The 20,030-nt window shown below is 37.2% G+C and overlaps 2 protein-coding genes across 2 annotated transcripts in view; one reads left to right on the top strand and one right to left on the bottom strand.

The window, feature by feature from the left end:
- Fbxl13 (F-box and leucine rich repeat protein 13) overlaps nucleotides 1-20,030 on the top strand; it is a 232,799-nt gene that overhangs the window by 94,759 nt on the left and 118,010 nt on the right. The window contains exons 8-9 of the mRNA XM_074064909.1: nucleotides 2,663-2,758; nucleotides 5,943-6,072. Of these exons, the coding sequence (XP_073921010.1) occupies nucleotides 2,663-2,758; nucleotides 5,943-6,072 (226 nt within the window). The remainder of the gene's footprint in view (nucleotides 1-2,662; nucleotides 2,759-5,942; nucleotides 6,073-20,030) is intronic.
- Lrrc17 (leucine rich repeat containing 17) overlaps nucleotides 13,260-20,030 on the bottom strand; it is a 34,246-nt gene continuing 27,475 nt past the window's right edge. Inside the window, exon 4 of the mRNA XM_074064910.1 lies at nucleotides 13,260-14,076. Coding sequence (XP_073921011.1) covers nucleotides 13,679-14,076 — 398 coding nt within the window. The 3' untranslated portion in view covers nucleotides 13,260-13,678. The remainder of the gene's footprint in view (nucleotides 14,077-20,030) is intronic.

Below are 20,030 nucleotides of genomic sequence, written 5' to 3'. Positions count from 1 at the left end.
TGTCCTGGTGCCTTGGGGGCTTGACCTTTTTGGAGAGAAAAGAAAAATTTTGTCTTTTTCTTTTTTTAAACCACAGTCTCACTACATAGCCCAGGCTTGACTGGAACTTGTGATCCTCCTGAGTTAGCCTTCCCAAGGGCTGGAATTAAAGGAGTGTACCAACACATTCAGTTTATTATCCATTTGTATCAGATCAGTTACCAACTCAAATGGCTACAAGTCTAATCTGGATGGTATGTGGAAAGTAAAATGTTTTTAAAGGAAGCAAAGACTAAATAATCTCTATCTTTATGTTTCTGTTTTTGAAGCCAGGACTTTTGATAGCAGCACTGAGAAATCCAGGCAGATTTATTTCCTCATGTTGATCTATCAGCTACTGAGATAGTTTTGATATTACCTTCACCGTGTCTCGGATATGTCATTTTCTCTTTGCACTGTATTGCTATCTTCTTAGGTGCTTACACATTTAGGGTTGTTAGATCTCTCCAGTGAATTGTTTGGTTTCTCAGTGATTCTATCAGATTTTAAAATTCTAACACTAAACAAAATGAATATCAGTGAAAAGAAAGCTGATAGCTATACTGCGATCAGGGGAAAACTATTAAGGCAAAAAAGCATTGATGCACAACGGTGCGGCCATAGTCTTCCTTGGCTGATGTGGGTTCTTGTTCTCTACTGCTTTTGTTGCCCTTAACGCAGAGAAACTAAAGCAGATACCTTAAAAGCAACTGAGGCCAATAAGAGAAGGGGACCAGGAACTAGAGAAAAGGTTAGATCAAAAAGAATAACATAGAAGGTAACACACACGCACCGGAAATCAATGTGAGTCAATGCCCTGTTTAGCTATCCTTATCTCAACCAGCAAAAACCCTTGTTCCTTCCTATTATTGCTTATACTCTCTCTACAACAAAATTAGAAATAAGGGCAAAATAGTTTCTGCTGGGTATTGAGGGGGGGAGAGGGAGGGGGCGGAGTGGGTGGTAAGGGAGGGGGTGGGGGCAGGGGGGAGAAATGAACCAAGCCTTGTATGCACATATGAATAATAAAAGAAAAATGAAAAAAAAAAAAGAATTAAAGATAGGAACGAAGGCGAAGGTGAGCAAGTGTTTTATTGAAAAGCAAAAGTAAAGTTCTCTCGGCAGACAAGCGGAACCGAAACCGGTAGTCCTCCGAGGCGCCTGTGGTTTTCCCTTTTTATAGACCCGATGACGCCCCGCCTCCGGTTCCACCCTCTCCCCGTTGGCCCTGGTTGGTCTCGCGAGGTGTTGCCCAACCGCCACAACTGCCAGCCGCTGATCCATTGCGTCATCTCGGTCACGTGACGTCCGCGAGCTGGGCACTGCCCGGGAGTAGTACAGCCATTTGTGCAAGGCTTTCTGGGCAGAAGACGACTTGTTGCACTTCCTCAATTGCCATCTTTAGGATGGTTTCAGCAGTCCCTTGCTTCAATATGGATAATTTTTATCTTCTAACCAATTAATTAAAATAATTATTATGATTATTGATATAATTGGATTCTTTTTTCATTTCAGTTTATACCACATATACTCCTTTTTATATGCTTCTTTTTCTCTTTTCCTGCATTTATTATTGAGTTTTAAAAATCTATCCTCTTTTTCCTACACTCATATTTTAGAAAACATTGTATTTTTGCTGTCTTACTTGTTACTCTTTTTAACAAGTACATTTACAGTAAAACCTAAAGTAAATTAGTATCTATACTTTCTTTCCTGGATAAAAGCTGGAATTTAGAACACTCCAATGTTAGGGTATTATTATTATCTAGTGTTTTTGTTATATTGTCTTTCTGTACCCACACACTTGTCATCATTATATGATTTTATAAGGTTATTGTGTTTAACCACATACATATCAGATTCTTGCTCATCATTCTATTTGTATCTTACTCTCTCTTGATGTTAGTGTCCTTTAGAAATTCCTCTGTGGAAGGTCTGTTACAGTCAAACTCAATCTTTATCTTAAAGGGTCTCTACTTAATGCACACTATCAAGTTGTAATTTACTTATATATGGTTTCTAAAGAAAATAATACTTATTTTTGCCAAATATCCCAGAGTTATTATCCAGGTGGAAGACTTTTGCATGTTAATATATCAAATCCAGTTACAAATGTAAGAAATTCCAGTTTAATCCTATAAATGACTAAAATTCAAAGCCCAACAAACAGGAGGGCTGATCTTTAGTTACAGATTCCTTGGAAGTTTTTTTTTTCAGCCCAGCATGGGTACTTCAGTTTTTCTCTTCCCAAGAGGTAGATATTTTTCTTGCTCACTCTTTCATAGTGCTGATCTCTTTCTTTCTCTTTATCCTGGTCTCTCTGTCTGTTCCTCTTTCTCCCTCTTTCTGTTTGCCTCTGTCTCTCTCTCAACTTTCAGCGTTGTTTAAACTTGGTTACTTTCTTTTGTTGTAGCATGATCTGTAAAAGCTGAACCCATTTGTTATGAAAAGCAGCCACCTTCCCACTGCTTCCCAACAATGGTATCACCTTATTGCCATTCTAGCTTTACAAGGATTAGGGCCCTTGAGATTTCCCCTACTTTCTTAAAAATTGAAATATGCTTTAAAAATTGTTTTAGTATTTACTGTGTTACATCAAAGTTCACGTTATTCAAAATTGTGCATTTCTCTCCTTTGTATTTAGATTTTCTCATTCCTCAGTTTAAAAGATATGATCATATGTGGTCAAGTTAACCACTCCTGGATGTCCATGACACAAACAAGTGCATTGTGGACTGCCGTAAGTAGATGTGCACTGAACTATGATTCTTCTAGTTCTTCAAGATGAGTGGATTTATTTTAAGCCAACTGTAGTAGGGACTGTCTTCTTCCCTGCTCCCTCCGTGTGGCCACCAGCAGCAAGTGCATTTGTTTTTCTCTTGTCTGGACCCAAGCCCACTGACTTTAAAAAAGATGATAATATTGTTTTAAGAGATACATTAATATTTAAAATTTTAAATGGCAGATGTAAATTGAAAATTACTTTTAGATTGAAGCAAAGCCCCATTTTATTGTATAGTTTATACCTCATCCTGGTTTCATTATTAATGTGTCTGATTTTTTTAATGAGCAGATTATATCCTTGACTTTGAGAAAGAATAAGTTTAGAGCATGCAGTTTGTAATGATCTTTCTATAACTTATAATCTGGAGGGGTTATTTCTACAAAAAAGAAAGAATGAGTCCTTAGTGGACTGGGTATTTAAAGCTGATAGGAATAGGAGTTTACATGAACTCTGAGGCTCCTGGACTGATTGATAAACACTAACATTGACATCAAAATATTGATAATATTTACCCTTGTGTAAATAAAGCTAAACGTTTAAGCTTTTAGATGAAACATCCAATTTGTGAGCATTCAGTTTCTCATTTCATCATTTCTCCCTGAACAAAGCTATTGTTTGTGCTAAAATACTTGTTACAATTGTGCCATATTTGAGCACTCACAAATAGAGGCAGAAGTGAGATGAAGGGCAACGTACAATTATGTAAAGAGAAATCCTGAAAATAAGGGAACTTCCTACTGTGGTTTTATTCTTCACTGCTGTGTTCATGATCTCCATATCTTCATCCAGTGAGCAGAAGTGCTGGCTTTTTCCAGCTTCTGCCAGGCTTCTGAATGATCTTTCTTAATCTTAGTAATGTACATATTATTTCTTCTTCAGAGCATTTATATTCTTTTTTTCTTCTTAATGGGTTTTCCCAAAGGAAAAAGTAGCATCCCCAAACATCTGTCACATTTGGAAGAGATTTATGACTTTAAATCAGTTGTTTCTCCAAGTGTGGTCCTGGGACTAGTAGCATCAGCATATCTAAGAACTTGTCGGAAATGAAAACTCTCAGGCCACGTCCCAGTCATACTGAGTCAGAAACTCTGGAAATAATAATCAACAGTCTGTTTTAACAACTCATCTAGATGATTCTGATATAAGATCAAGTTCAAGAATCACTTTCTTAAACTAAAAATGAACTTGGTAGACATATCTAATTTTTTTTTTTTAGCTAGGATGAAATTGATTCTCTTCTTGCCATTATCACACGAAAATAGAACAGTACAGCCAAGAATGGAAAGGTATTCTGACAGGATGTAAAGATGTTGAGTTGACATGGATCTAGAGCCCACGACATGTTGTCAACTCCTCTTAGTTTCTATGAGTAAGTTTTAGAGATCCTGCAAAATGGCAGGTCACCAATTCACAGGTCAGTCTAAGCACAGGTCATTATCACTCCTCCAACCATTATCAGTAAGAAAGGTGGTAAAGTTGGCCATTGAATAGACTTTAGACAACACGAACGCTGATGACCAATGAGCATTAATTGATGGCAGAAAGGATCAAATTGCTGGAATTACATCCAAGAAGCAGATAAAAGAGGCTTTTGGGGGACAATATGTGCTTTCTTTTTTGTTGGCTGATTCCTCCTCCCAGTGTCTCTTGGAATGAGAAACACAGGCATGCTCCAGGTTATAAAAATAGTACTAGGGAAAGAATAGTAAGAAAATGCCAGCCTAAAAACCCATATTAGAAAATGCTAGAGTGCATGTTTGTCTGCATGCATGCAAATGCACTACAATATCCAGCAGGTTTGGTTTATGTGTAGGCATTTTAGTCCTATCCATACCCAATTTTTAAAATGTCTTTACTTCTTATTTTGTGCTCCTTTGTTATGTTCTTAGAATTGATATTAGTTAGTATTTATTAAGTCCTGCCTGTATTCCAGGTGCTTCTCTTGCATTTTCACAATTTATCAGTGTAGCCTTCTGAGTTAAGCACTGCTATTTTCTCATTTCACAGATAAAAAACCATAAAGCTTAGTTAAGTAATATTTCACATTATTAAGTGGCTGGGTTAGAACTAAAACTCTGATCTGCCTGACGACAAAACATGTTCTCTTAATTACTGCATATTTGTGTGAGGGAACGCCAGATCTGCATTTGCTTTCCCCCTAATTGGAAGCACAGGATTTCTGCTCTCCAGTTTCTCTTGAAATAATATTCAATAATATTTCAAGAAAATCTTCAGCTCTGATAAGCAACTCTCATCAAAAGATTGATATCAAGAAATAATGTTCAGGAAGGTCCATTAAATCCTCTAGATATTGAGAATTTTGTCCTGGACTGAATTAGACAATCAGAGAGTAGCATAGTTGGATCTGTTGGTTTGGGTTTTTTCCTTTCTGTGTTGCACTTTGTTGCCCTGAATTCAGCTTGTGTCCACTGTTTTGTTGTATGAAGTCCCTCAATTTATCTAATCGGTCTCTTGTCAAAAAGTGTTTAGGTTGTTTCCTTCTTCTGCTATTAAAATTCTGTAACAGATATCCTGGTCATTATTTTTTTATGCACATGTGTGATTCCATCTTTAGAATAAATTACAAGAGGCAACATAGTTAGGGTAAAGGTTGGATTGGTTTATATTCTTAAAACCAGAGTTAGAGTCCTACTTGCTCCAAAATTTTCTTAGCTCTCCCTGCTTTTTGATATCTGAAATCTCATTGATACTCATTTTTATGTATCGTTACTCATAAGAGGGACTGGGTTTTATTTCACATGCTAAGAAGCTCTTTGTGGGCTATGGATGTAGCTCAGTGGTAAAATGCTTTCCTAGTAGGCCCAAGGCTTTGATACCCAGTAACACACAGACACACAGACACACAGACACACAGACACACAGACACACACACACACACACACACACACACACACACACACACTTGTCAGCCAACTCAAATCATTTTTGTAAGTGTGTTTGCGTGTCTGTTACTTATTTATGAAATTTTGCATATTCTACTAAATAGAGCACTTTATCATTTTACTCTCTCTTTGGAAATGATGTGATAAAGAACTTTTAGTGCTTGGTGCTTTAATATTTAAAACTGTTACGCAAAAATCTTTCTTATTTCTGAATGCCTTTTGTCCATTTCTTTTAGATTGATTTCTCTGCAATAAAAAGTTCTGCAGATAGATGTATAATGGCCACTCTGCAAAGGTGGCGTCTAAATGTGCTGCGTTTGAACTTTCGAGGTTGTTCTCCCCAACCAAAAACTTTGAAAGCTGTCAGTAAGTATATTCATCACGACCATTTGCCTTGATTTCCTGCATTTTAATTAAGCAAATATAAAGAAAAGCATAGCTAAAGATGAAACTTCAGTGATGTGTTAGTCATAAGAATACCAGTTGCAACCTCTTTAAAAACTTGTGATAGTTGGTCCTTTGTCCATTCTTCGTGATCAATATTTTGTCTAATATTTGTCTGTGTATATCATCAGTTTACCTATTAAATACATAATTCAAGAACATATTCTCACTTAAAAAATTCAACAGTGAAAAGTAAAAGCATCTGCTTTCATCACCCTTAAATTACTGATTCACTTGTTTATTGCCACTGTGACCAAACACCTGATGGAAACAACTTAAAGAACAAAAGATTTATTTTGTGTCATGGTTTCAGAGTTCAGCCCATGGCCAATTGGCTTCATGTGCTTGGACAGAAATCATGGCAGTAGCAAAGTGTGGCAGAGCAGAGATGTTCACTAGACAGGAAGCAGTGAGAGAGAGACAGGAAAGGGCCAGGGATAAAATAATCCCAAGGACTCCCTTTCCCCTTCCCCCCAGTTATCTATTTCCTTTAGCTAGACTCCACCTTCTAAAGTTTTCCGAAGTAGCTCCACCAGCTGGAGACCAAATGTCTAACACATTTCATAGTCAAACCATAGAAGTGTGTGCACATATGAATAAAAGAAAAAAAACCATAGAAGTGCACATATGAAATGTAAATAGAAAATACACTATTAAGTAAACCTATAATTTTTGAAGAACAAAAATGGAGTCAAGATGCAACATGACATGATAATAGCTGGACAATGGAATTCATTTCCAAAGAATGGTAGGGCATGTCTCCAGAAGCATTTGTATAATTTATTAATTGAGATAAAATTCTCATCATGTTAAATTTTATTGTTTTAACCAGTGAGTGTAATTTAGCAATTTTTAGTATATTTTCAATGTTGTGCAACTATCAACATTATCTAATTCCAGAACATTTTCATCAGCCTGAAAAGAAACCACACTAATTCTGCTTTTTATTTCTGTTTCTTACCCAATTGCTCAGACTTAAACTTCAGTGTTGACTATAAGTGATGAGAGCAGACACCTTTGTTTTTTCCTCAGCTCCAGGAAGTTTTCAGTCTTTCATCATTAAGTAAGATGTTAGTTATGTATCTAAAAATGGCTTGACTGCACTGAGGAAATACCTTTCTACTCCTACCTTGCTAACTGTTCTTACCATAAAAGGGTGTTGGATTTTGTCAGGTACAGTAAGCCTGCCTCATTTGTGGATTTATTACATGTGCTTTGGACCAAGCACTATCGAAAAAATAAAAAGAAGTTTCAAAGGCAAAAATTTAAATTCTCATGTTCACTTTACACAGCTCAGCTGACATGGAGAAGCTCTCAGTCAGTCTGGCATTATTGTAGGTTGTGTTTAAATTGTTATGTGATCTGCTGAGTGTTTCCTAGTCCTTAATTTTGTGAAAATCTGCCTCCCCAAAAGAAAGGTAAAAATGAATGTGCTTAATTTAAGGCATAAAGTGAAAGTTTAAGATTTGTTAAAAGGTGGTATATCTTTAGTGGAAGTTGGGTCATGTTATAGGAAAAATGAATTAAGCATCCATAGTACAGCACTGAGCTATAGACATCCTGAGTATTCAGTTTCTTCTAAATGGTGATCTCCTTGGAACACATACTCACAGATACCAAGGGGCTTCTGTACCTTGTCTTTATCAGCTGAGTTGTTTTTTCTTTATTCTATTATACTACATTGTTTTATGTATGTTGAACCATCCTCGCATTTCTGAGATCAATATTACTTGTTTATGGTATATATTCCTTTTAATATGCTGCTATATTCTATTTGTAAATATTTTGTTAATTATTCCTTAAATGTTTGGTAGAATTTTCCAGTGGAGCCATCTGCCTAGGCTCTTCTTTGTTGGTGGGTTTCCCTTGCTTACTTAATATCATTACTGATTTTGTTTTTTTTTTTTGAGACAGTGTCTCATTATGTAGGCCAAGCTGGCCCACAATTTACTGTGTAATCCAGGCTGGCTTTGAACTCTATCCTGCCTCAGCTTTCTGAGTGCTGAGATTACAGGCATGCACCAACTCACCCAGCTCTATGTAGATTTTGATTCTTCTTGAGTGGGTTTTGATAGTTTGAGTCTGTCTAGGAATTTGTCAGTTTCATGTATATCATCTAACTTATTTGGAGTATAATTGCTCATAATTTTTTGATATTCTGTTTTAGTTTTATAAAGTTGATACTAATATACCCATTTTTACTTCTGACTTTGGTAATGTTAGTCATCTTTCTCATTTTCTTGGTCCATTTCTTGGTCAATTTAGAGCAGTTTTAGGGTTTGCTCAGCAAAATTGAACAGAGGTATAGAGATTTCACATACAGTCCCACACATGCATAGCCTCCCCCACTAGCAATATCCCCCACAAGAGCAAATGTATACATTTGTTACACTTGTTGAACCTACGATGACATATCATTATCACTCAAAGTTCTTAGCTTACATTGGGTTTCACTCTTGGTGTTGTACATTCTATGAATTTGGACAAATTTGTATTTATGTGTCTATATCTTTATAGTATTATCCTGAGTATTTTCTTTTTTGTCCTGTCCTTTCATCCCTCCCCATTGTCAACCTCTGGCAACCCTGATCTTTTTGTCCATATACTTTTGTTTTACCAAAATGTCATATAGTTGGGATAATATGGTAGTAGTCTTTTCAGATAGGCTTCTTTGACTTAGTAACATTTAAATAAGTTTCTTCCTGGTCTTATCATAACTTGAGAGTTCATTTCTTTTTAGTACCCTAGGTTGTGGTGTACCACAGTGTATTTATCAATTTACTAACTGGTATCATTTTGGTTACTTCCAAGTTTTGACAATTATGAAGCTGCTATATACATTCATGTGTGGGTTTTTGTTTTTGTTGTGCACATAAGTTGTGTTAGCTTTCTGTTGCTGTGACAAAATCCCTAAGATAAACAACTTAAAAAGAGGAAATGTTTCTTTTAGCTCAAGGTTTCAGAGGTTTCAGTCCATGGTCACTTTCCCCTGTTGGTCTTCAGCATGGTGAGGCAGTGCATCATGGCAGAGCCATGTGGTAGAGGAACACTGCTCACTTTGTGGTGACAAGGAAGCAAAGACAGAGACAGGCAGGAGCCCTGGTCCCAATAGCCCATTCAAGGGCATGCTCCCAATGACTCAACTTCCTTCAGCTCAGCCCAACCTCCTAAAGTTTCCACCACCTGCTGCCAGTACCACATGTTAGCAACCAGGCCTTCTCCACATGATCTTTGGGAGACATTTAAGATTCAAACTATAACATAGTTTTCAGTTCCTTTGGTTTAGGTACCAAGAAGTGCAATTAGTAGATTGTATGGAATATGTTTAGTTTTGTAAGAAAGTACCAAACTGACTTCTAGAGTAGCAATACCATTTTGTATTCTATCAGCAATGAATGAGACTTCTAGCTACTCCACATTCTCTCCAGCATTTGGTGCTGCTATTATTCTAGATTCTGTCCATTGTGATCTGTGTATTGGTATATCCCATTGCTGTTGTAACATTTCCCTGATGACATACAGTGTGGAGCATGTTCTCATATGCATATAACTTTTTGAGGTGTCTGTTAAGGCTTTAAATCCACCCTCCCCTTTCCGGGACAGTAATGGGGTTTGAACTTAGGGCCTCATTCTTGGTACACAGATGCTCTTCTTCTTGAGCTACTCCACCACCCTCTTTCAGCCTGTTTTTAGATCAGGTTATTTCCTTGTTGTTGAGTTTTGAGACTGCTTTGCCCATCTTGGATAACAGTCCTTCAGCAGATGTGTGGTGCAAATATTTCCTCCCATCTCTGACTGGTCTTTTCATTTTCTTGATCTATGTTCCCTTTAAATATAGACATTTGCAGCTACCATCCTCCCTTAATTTTATACCTGCTTCTATGTAAATACTTCCTAATACTTAGGCACAGGCCTAAGTTTGGGTGGATAGGAAGCAGGTAACATAGGTTGTAACTTGGTAGAGTACAGAGATGGTCAGATAGTGAGAATGCCTGGGTCAAATACTCTATTATGTAATGGACATACAGTGCTGTTATATTCAGTAATTGTATATCTTGTACTATGACACGTAATATACTTGTTTCTGAGGTAAGGGTAGCCTCAAAATTATTTTTTTGCTTTAATTTTTTATGTTTTTTGCCTATTTAAAATATTTTATTTTGTGTTTATCTGGAAGTATAATTCTTGGTACAAATGTCTTTATCACTGAAACAATTAAGCATACAAAATGCAATTCTGAATAAGATCTTGACTTTTTTTTTAAGGAAGTAAATGTAATTTTGCTTTCACCTTTGTGATATTTTTTGTTTGCCACAGGTTATTTAATAAAACCAGTTTTATTTCTAGCAAACTTGAGTGTATTAAAGACAAAAACCATTCTCAGAGATGTTTTTGCTTTCCATTGTCTCCCTCCCTTCCTCTATTGGTGTGTCTACAATTACACACACTTCTGGCAAGAAGTTTGGTTTTCTGGCTTTTAAATTAAAGATAAATATTGGCTAATATTTTGGGCTGTTTGACCAACTGGACACAACAGTTGTAATCCGTATGTCAATAAAGGCTTTAGAAGAAAATTAACTTTAAAATGCTATCTTAATTAAAAAAAAAAAAGCAGATGAGGAAGCAGGCTTATAGAATTTAGGCAAGTAGGTTTTCATTACTGAATTGTTCCTATTTTTGCCAGTGCAGGAGTCTTGCTCAGATTTCTCAGACAGACAGGAATTGATCCAGGGCGTGGGCTCCAGAGGAGGGAATTGTTAGTAAATGAAATAATGAGCTACATAAGTTAAATATCTTTCCCAAATTACTGGGCATTAGGGCAGCAGAAACAGGCTTAGGACTCAGGAAGCCTCAGCTTATAGTAAACCTTATTTACTTCAGAAAGAATCAGACAATTTTAGTTCTAGGAAGAAAGTTTTAAAAACACTTACTTTATCCAGTCAAGTGACAACATTTGCTCAGATGTATATGTCTCAGGATAATTATGTTTTTGATTAGCATGGAACATGTTTATTTTTCAATCTCCTGAACTTTCATCAACTGCACCTAAGGGAAATCTATAGGCAAGTTATTAGAGTAATATCAAGTAAGAAACTGATAGGAGAGAATGTCCAATTGTCTATTCCATTAAGGATCAGATACACTTTCCTGAAAAAAGTATGAACTCTGATACAGGGAAGGAGACAATCTGAATTTTTCAAAAATGTCCTTCAGTTAAGGCTTGAGAGATACTAGCAATTCCAGCTAGCTGACTTTTGGTCTGATTAATTTCTGTTTCAGTGTGTTCCAGAGTTTTATTTCCAAGAAGATCCCTGGGGATGATATTCAATATAAAAAAAAAACAACCAATAAAATCCCCAACTAGCCTCTAAAATTAAACCAGAGAACAATCAGGCCCTTTTTCTAAATTGGATTCCAGAGCCCTCTTGTACCTGGTGTGATCCTCCTGTCTCCTACTGAGGTCACACCCAGCTTCCTCCATTATCAATCTTGGCTGTTCACATCCCATGTCTTTACTGTTCCATCTCAAGGATCATGGGAAATAATAAATGAATTTGTTACATCTCTCTGACAACACTTCAAAGTTCACAACTGTCTTTAATGCCTCATAGTGAATGATGTGGTGATGTGCCTTGAGAACCAGTCAGTTCTCCACCTCTGACCCAAACCACTGGTGAAATTGGCAGAGTCATTCTCTGGGGCTAGTGATATAGCTTACTGGTAGAGCATTTTCCTGGCATGGGTGGGGCCCTGGGTTTAACCCCAAGCACAGAAAATATTGAGAAGTACAGCTAAGTCATGCTATCAGCCCAGAGTCATTCCCCAAACCATCAGTTCTGCCAGTTCTCTCAGCTTCCCATTTTCATGGTTTCTGGGATATACTAATGCAGATTTAAATGTGTTGAACCAAACGCTCTCATGCCAACTGCTTTCATGGATGTTCCTAGAGAGAAAGGCTTATTTTCCATGGTACCTGCTTCTCCTTTGGAGTCTGGTTCTGGAAGTTATGATACAGACAGCCAAGAGTAACTTTTAGAGTGCCCCACAGCCTTGCCTAGTAGGGCTGGGTTTAGGTGCAACTGAATCTGCCATGTGCCAGCTGGGAGGCTTTGTCCAAGTTACCTAAACCCTGAGCCTTGGATTTTGCAGATAACATGATCTTCCTCAGAGGAATCTTGTGAAAATTAAAAGTGGAATATGTGAAACTCTTAGCACAGTGCTTAGCCTCTAGTAGGTGCTTAAAAAGTGCTCAGTACTATTTATCATGTACTATTGTCTGTGCTTCAGGTGTTTGTGCAAGAACCAAATAAGACCAATTGCTAAACTTTGTAGAGGATACCTTGATACAAGGAATGAAAAATGTATTCAACTCAGTGTGAAAGGTAAAAGTAGTATTTCACTAGGGATTATGTATGTTTCTTTTCACTTTATTTCTCTCTCTATATAGAGTACACTGACTTTCTAAATGCAAACTGATGAAGTCAGAGATTTATATCTTCCTTGTGTTTCCTTTCTTTCTGGTATTCTGCTTCTCTTGCTGTGCTGATTTTAACTTGCAAACCTAAATCATTGGGATTGTCTTGGGTACTACTCCCTCCTTCTGTTGCCTCTGACATTATTTTCTGTTTTTTAAAATTTTGCCCCAAGGTCTGACTATGAATCCCAATTTCGTGCTTTGTTTTGTGGTCCTTGACTTTTTCGCTTAAAAGGAACTGACTGGTAAGGCTCTTCACTACTGACAGGTGGCTTCCTAAACACTGCCAAAAACACAAACAAAACAAAACACCCCAAACCCGAACAAAACAATGCTGTTTATTTCCACATTCACTAGTATTTGTACCTCTTCTGCTCTCTCAGGCTCACACCATCTACAGCTGCTTCTCAGAGCCCATCTGTGACCAGCTTCCAATAATATAATTCTCTATTTTTTACTGATTGCTTAGTGTGATGATTGTCTTTCAGTTCTAGCTCAACGGTGTTTTTGCAAGGATCAGTGAAGTGTGGTTGAGGATTCGGGTTCACCAGGACTTCACTTGGAACGTACAGGACTTAGAAAAGAGAATTTATTTAATGTATAAGTTGACTTACTGAATAAAAGTAGGCAAGAGGAGGGAATGACATTTTATTATGACTAAGCATCTGTATTTTGATCATCTTTATGTATGTACAAAGAGCTATCGAAAGGCATATGAAAATGAGAATTTTTTTTTAATTTTCAAAAAGCAGTAAAAACATTTATATATGAAATTCTAATGCCATCATTAGGGTCCAACTCCTGCAGGTTACCAGTGTGGAATTGTGTATCACCAGAGGCAGCTCTGCAGATGGACAGGCAAGCAGGAAGAGAGAACTCCCTTAATTGCTGTCATGATCACAACATAATAATAATTACAAAATAATTAAAGAAGGTTCCTGTAGCTGGATAACCCTGCATAAATAGGTAACACAGTTAATCAAAATGTAAACATGGTTTTCTGACCCCAGTATAGCAAGTATGAAACTAGTTACAACCAGAACCATTTCTAAATTATCCCACGATGGTGATTCTTACACTTTGCTTCTTTGCTGTGTGATCCCTATGTACTTTTTCCCATTCATCATCTTCTGTGTCTTGGTCAAATGTGTCAGGGTATGCTGGTAACTTGTCTTTGGGGCATTCTTCATAGTAACTCCGAACGTATTTTGCCACAGACCATCCTTTGTACTCCTCAGGCATTTTGCATTCCAGACCACTATAATGGACGTTGTAGTGGTGCTTCAGCCAGTAGTAGAGGTAGTGGATGTTGTAGTCACATTTCCAAGGGTTATCTCTGAGCCACAAGAGTTTCAAAAAATACAGGTCTTCTAGAACTCCGTAGTCGAAGTTTTTCAGACTGTTGTTTGATAAATCTAGCTCTTCTAAATGTGTGAGTCCTAAAAAAGCAGCTAGAAAGCGAAAATATTTAGCAAACCAGTGAGTAATTGAAATATACAAGTGTGTATGATACATGATCAGGACAAATACAGATTAAAGGCAAGGCTTAATTCCTCCTATTGAAAAAAAGAAAAAAATGTCCCCTCCTATTCTGCAGAGCATTTGTTTTAGAAAACTTGGTATTATCTGCACTTTCTCCTGTCTTTGGAGTGTATTAAAATCTTTTTAAAGACTAGATAGACTGTTTATCACCTTTATAATTTGGAACTGCCTTTCTCAAGGACCTGGGAGCCATCTCTGACATGCAGGCACCAATCCAGAGAAAGCTTTGCCCTCTCTCAGGCTCTGTGTGAGGGTAGGAGCCAGGTTTGGTGGGAAGACATGTCTCTGGTTGCAAAACTACCTGTCATAATGCTGTAAGTGTGGTTTTCTCCTGGTAAAGATGGAGAGCTAGCCCAGATGATCATTCCACTAAACAGGTAAAGCTAGGATGAGGTATGTGTGGTAAAATGCATTGTCAAATTCTCTTACTTGAAGAGTAGTTACTGTTTATCTTGAAAGCATGTATGTAATGGTTAGTACATAAGGGGACTGAATTTCTCTCTACCTTTGCATCTGTTAGTGATTATCTGTGATATGTATCACATTCTGGGACCATGCTTTAGGTCAGCATTTTCTTTCTCTTCTTCCTCTGTGGAGAGGATTTCTGGGTTGGGATAAGATTTTGTTTTTAGTTATATTTCCTCACTATATACATGTCTAAATGCAAGATTTTTGAAATATATTTTTATTCAAACAAGGGCTTCCCCTTGATTAGGTAGACTAGAATATAGCATTTTATTTGAAAAATCAGTATTATTTAGCTTTGAAAATGTGTTTTTTGAGCTGGGCACTGGTGGCTCATGCCTGTAATCCTAGCTGTTCAGGAGGCAGAGATCAGGAGGATTGTGGTTTGAAGCCAGTCCTGGCAAATAGTTTGTGAGACCCTGACTCACAAGTACCCATCATAAAAATAGGGCTGGTGGAGTGACTCAAGATGTAGGCCTTGAGTTCAAGCCCCAGTACCTCAAAAAAAAAAAAAAGTGTTTTGCAGTGTGCGTTTTTATACTTATTGAAAAGATGGCACCAAAAAAGAGGCATAAGTAAAGAAAAAATATAAAATATATCAAATAAGGAAAAATATGAACAATGTGCCTAGTGATGATTTGACAGCTTCCTGGGATATCAGTTAATTTTAATAATGCCCAGAAAACTGCTAACCAGTTGCAAAAAACTGAAACTAGATCCATGTATATCACCCTATACCAAGATTAACTCAAAATGGATCAAGGATCTTAATATCAGACCCCAAACTCTTAAGTTGATACAAGAAAGAGTAGGAAATACTCTGGAGTTAGTAGGTATAGGTAAGAACTTTCTCAATGAAACCCCAGCAGCACAGCAACTAAGAGATAGCATAGATAAATGGGACCTCATAAAACTAAAAAGCTTCTGTTCATCAAAAGAAATGGTCTCTAAACTGAAGAGAACACCCACAGAGTGGGAGAAAATATTTGCCAATTATACATCAGACAAAGGACTGATAACCAGAATATACAGGGAACTTAAAAAACTAAATTCTCCCAAAACTAATGAACCAATAAAGAAATGGGCATGTGAACTAAACAGAACTTTCTCAAAAGAAGAAATTCAAATGGCCAGAAAACACATGAAAAAATGCTCACCATCTCTAGCAATAAAGGAAATGCAAATTAAAACCACACTAAGATTCCACCTCACCCCTGTTAGAATAGCCATCATCAGCAACACCACCAACAACAGGTGTTGGCGAGGATGCGGGGAAAAAGGAACCCTCTTACACTGTTGGTGGGAATGTAGACTAGTACAACCACTCTGGAAAAAAATTTGGAGGCTACTTAAAAAGCTGGACATCGATCTACCATTTGATCCAGCAATACCACTCTTGGGGATATACCCAAAAGACTGTTACTCCAGAGGCACCTGCACATCCATGTTTATTGCGGCACTATTCACAATAGCCAAGTTATGGAAACAGCCAAGATGCCCCAGCACTGACGAATGGATCAAGAAAATGTGGTATCTATACACAATGGAATTTTATGCAGCCATGAAGAAGAACGAAATGTTATCATTCGCTGGTAAATGGATGGAATTGGAGAACATCATTCTGAGTGAGGTTAGCCTGGCCCAAAAGACCAAAAATCGTATGTTCTCCCTCATATGTGGACATTAGATCAAGGGCAAACACAACAAGGGGATTGGACTATGAGCACATGATAAAAGCGAGAGCACACAAGGGAGGGGTGAGGATAGGTAAGACACCTAAAAAACTAGCTAGCATTTGTTGCCCTTAACGCAGAGAAACTAAAGCAGATACCTTAAAAGCAACTGAGGCCAATAGGAAAAGGGGACCAGGAACTAGAGAAAAGGTTAGATCAAGAAGAATTAACCTAGAAGGTAACACCCACGCACAGGAAATCAATGTGAGTCAATGCCCTGTATAGCTATCCTTATCTCAACCAGCAAAACCCCTTGTTCCTTCCTATTATTGCTTATACTCTCTCTACAACAAAATTAGAGATAAGGGCAAAATAGTTTCTGCTGGGTATTGAGGGGGGGGAGCGGGAGGGGGTGGAGTGGGTGGTAAGGGAGGGGGTGGGGGCAGGGGGGAGAAATGAACCAAGCCTTGTATGCACATATGAATAATAAAAGAAAAATGAAAAAAAAAATAATAATGCCCAGAAAACAATCTCTTCCCAGTTTTAGGGGAAAGATTCTATTCCTGTGGGGTTCAAAACCAAACAATTTCTACCAACAGTTTAAAAACATCTGGTTGTGTTTGGCACGCTATGGTAGCTATCAACTTTGAAGCCATACGTATTTGATTTTGCTGGAGGCTGGATAATTAGAGTAACTATCAAACGTAACAAAAAGTGCCTCCCCTTTTCCAGGAGCAAAAGCATCTATACATACGTTTTCCTATTTCACTTGATGTGGACTAACCAGATATGCCAAAATTTACAGGTCAATCCTGATTTTAAATATTTTGTTTCTATTTCAAACATTTTCTCATTACTGTTTCAAAATACCCTTGTTAGAACACAGTATCCTTATTGTGAATTTGGAAAATATGCTGCAAAACCAATGCCATTAACTATTTTCATGTCATCTGTTCTCATACAAAACCCATAATCCCCCCTGAAAAGACTACTTTCATTTTCATTCAAAGCAATGCCTTTGAGGTGAGGGTCTGAGACAAATTCAGCTCTGTGATGATAGTTCTGAGACAGACCTTGCTTTTTTTTTTTCTATTTGCTAAAATTTTGTGAGTCAATGCTGTCACATTTACTTTTCTTAAAACAAGTCAGTCCCATAGATTGAAAGCATATGTAAGCATTTCTAGATTTTATTTTGAACGTGCAATAGCTGTTACTTAGACCATATGTATCCAGGCACTTGAAAGCTAGTTTTCATCTGTTTCTTAAAGGAGGCAAAACTCCCAGTAGGGTGGCGTCTCTCCCATTTTTCTGCAATAATGCCTGGCATTTTACGAGATTGTTATTTATGCTTTTTAAAGCCTGGCAACTCTCATTGCATTTGCATATTTACCAGAATAAACCCTTAAAGTAAAGCTACTTCGGCAGTGTTTTATCTCAAAGACCCTGAAATACAGTAGGTCTTTCATTTTAAAACTCCTTTAGTTCATTTTACATTATTTAAGTTTTGAGGTACTTTTTTGTTCCAGAGAACACACCAAAAATAGTGCTTGGCATTTGGAAGGTGGTTGATAAATACTTGTTAATGTAGGAAATACTTTCCTCAGATTTAATTGAAGAAATGTTAAAAAGGAGAGAGAGAAGGAGGAGAGAGAGAGAGAAAAAGAGAGAGAGGAGGGAGGTAAAGAGAGAGGGAAGGAGGCAGAGAGAGAGGGAAGGAAGAAGAGTGGGAGGGAGGGAGGGAGCGAGAAGGAGAAAGAGAGAGAATACGAATGAATCACTGCTGATAACAGGGGTGAGAAATGTCAGCAAGGAAAATGTATTCAGTGAACATCAAACAAGACCCTAAGGATGGAAAAGGAGTCCTGTGCAGTTACATGAATTGCATAACTAAAGATGGAAAATATCACTGAGAGTAAAACAAATTCATTTTGTAAACATTATCTGTCTCTCTTCACTGTCCTCTACATTTTTCTCTAGTGTTCTTTACATACTTTAGTTCTACAGTAACTGGGACATTGTTGCAATATTATTTACTGTTTTAATACATGTAACTTAGGCCATAAAATAACATTTTAGTTTCTTTTAGAGAGACCTCTAAAGTTTGTTTGCATCCATTGTTTTTCTCCCTCCCCTCCCCTTCACTCCTCTCTCCTTTCTTTCCCTCCCCTCCCCTCCACTTCTCTCTCTCTCTCTCTCTCTCTCTCCTTTTTTTTCCCCTCTCTCTTTCTATAATCTCAGCCCACACATTCACTCTTTTGATAGTTGGTAAGCCACAGCTTTGGCTGACATCAAAAGGAAATTAGACAATTGCCCAGGGACGCGTGGCATGGCATACTTGTCCTGTGTGTCTTTGGTTCTCAAAGGGATAGGGAGGGTCTCTATCTCCAGATTCTTCAACCTGTGGCCTGGTTTTAGAGAGACTGGATACCAGGAACTGACCTGCTCATTAATATAATGATCACTTCATGTGAGGAAAAGGTGTCTCCCTACTAGTGTTCTTATTTACTGTAAAATTATAATTTCTTGATACTACAAAAAAAAAAGGTGTTAACCCTAAAATATGCCTTTATGGCCCCAGAATGTTCATCCTTAATTTTTACTTCTATCAGGTTTGAATTAATTGTTCTATTAATGGTATTAGATTACCATTAAGAAAAGTAGGAGAAATTATTATACTCAAGTGTTTATAACAAATTGTCATTTTTATAGTTAGGACTTTTCACATTCAGGTAGCCTCATAAAGGTACATAAATTGTGTATGCTACAAATCTTATCAGTATTGCAGTAATTTTCAGTTCTTTCTGAATCTTGTATATTTATTTAAATTTACCAAGTTCATTTTTTTTTTTTTTTTTTTTTTTGGCAAGAGGCTTTGCTTAAAAAGTAGAGATTTGAAGGCTGGACAAAAACTAATTTTGATCTAGGATTATATACAACATGTCTTGCTCTGATTTGAACACATTTTATCTTAATTTTTGAGCTTGGTGTCTAGCAGTTGGCTTTGAACTTAGTCTAAACAAGTTGGAGTTTAATGAATAGTCCCCTCCACAAAAGCCAAATTTGAATTTCCATTTAAAAATCATTAGATGCTCAGTGGTATTATTGACCACTTGCCATGCATTTTTATTTTTAAATATCTAGCCAGACATAGTGGCATACACCTGTAATTCCAGCACTAGGGAGGCTTAAGCAGAAGTATCACAAGTTTGAGGCCAGTTTTGGCTACCTAGTAAGCCACTGCCTCAAACAAACAAACACACAAACAAATAAACAGTTTATTCTACAAAGCACTAACTATTCAAGCTAACTGAATAACGTTAGGATTATACAGCCAGGGTTCTGCATCTGTGGGTTTATATTCGTGTAGTCAACTAACCACAGATCAAAAATATTTGAAAAAATTGTGTCTGTATTAACATGGATGGTACTGAACGGACCTTCTTCTTGTCACTAGCAACTATTTGCATTGTATTAAGCATTATAAGTAATTTAGAAATGATTTAAGGTATGGGGGGATGCACATAGATTATGTGCAAATTCTATACCATTTTATTCAATGGACCCGAGTATCTGTGGACTTGGGTATTCAAGCAGGGCTCTGGACCCAAACCACTCTGGACCCCAAGAGATGACTGTCTAGTATCATGTACTTCATAAAGCAACATTTTGGCAAATACTTTGCTGAGCACCAAACTAGTCCTAATTTAAGTGTCATGTTTAATTAA

Source organism: Castor canadensis, chromosome 2, assembly GCF_047511655.1.
Source record: "Castor canadensis chromosome 2, mCasCan1.hap1v2, whole genome shotgun sequence".
Taxonomy (NCBI): domain Eukaryota; kingdom Metazoa; phylum Chordata; class Mammalia; order Rodentia; family Castoridae; genus Castor; species Castor canadensis.
Note: the sequence above shows the minus strand (reverse complement) of the source record. Positions and strands in the feature narration are given on the sequence as shown.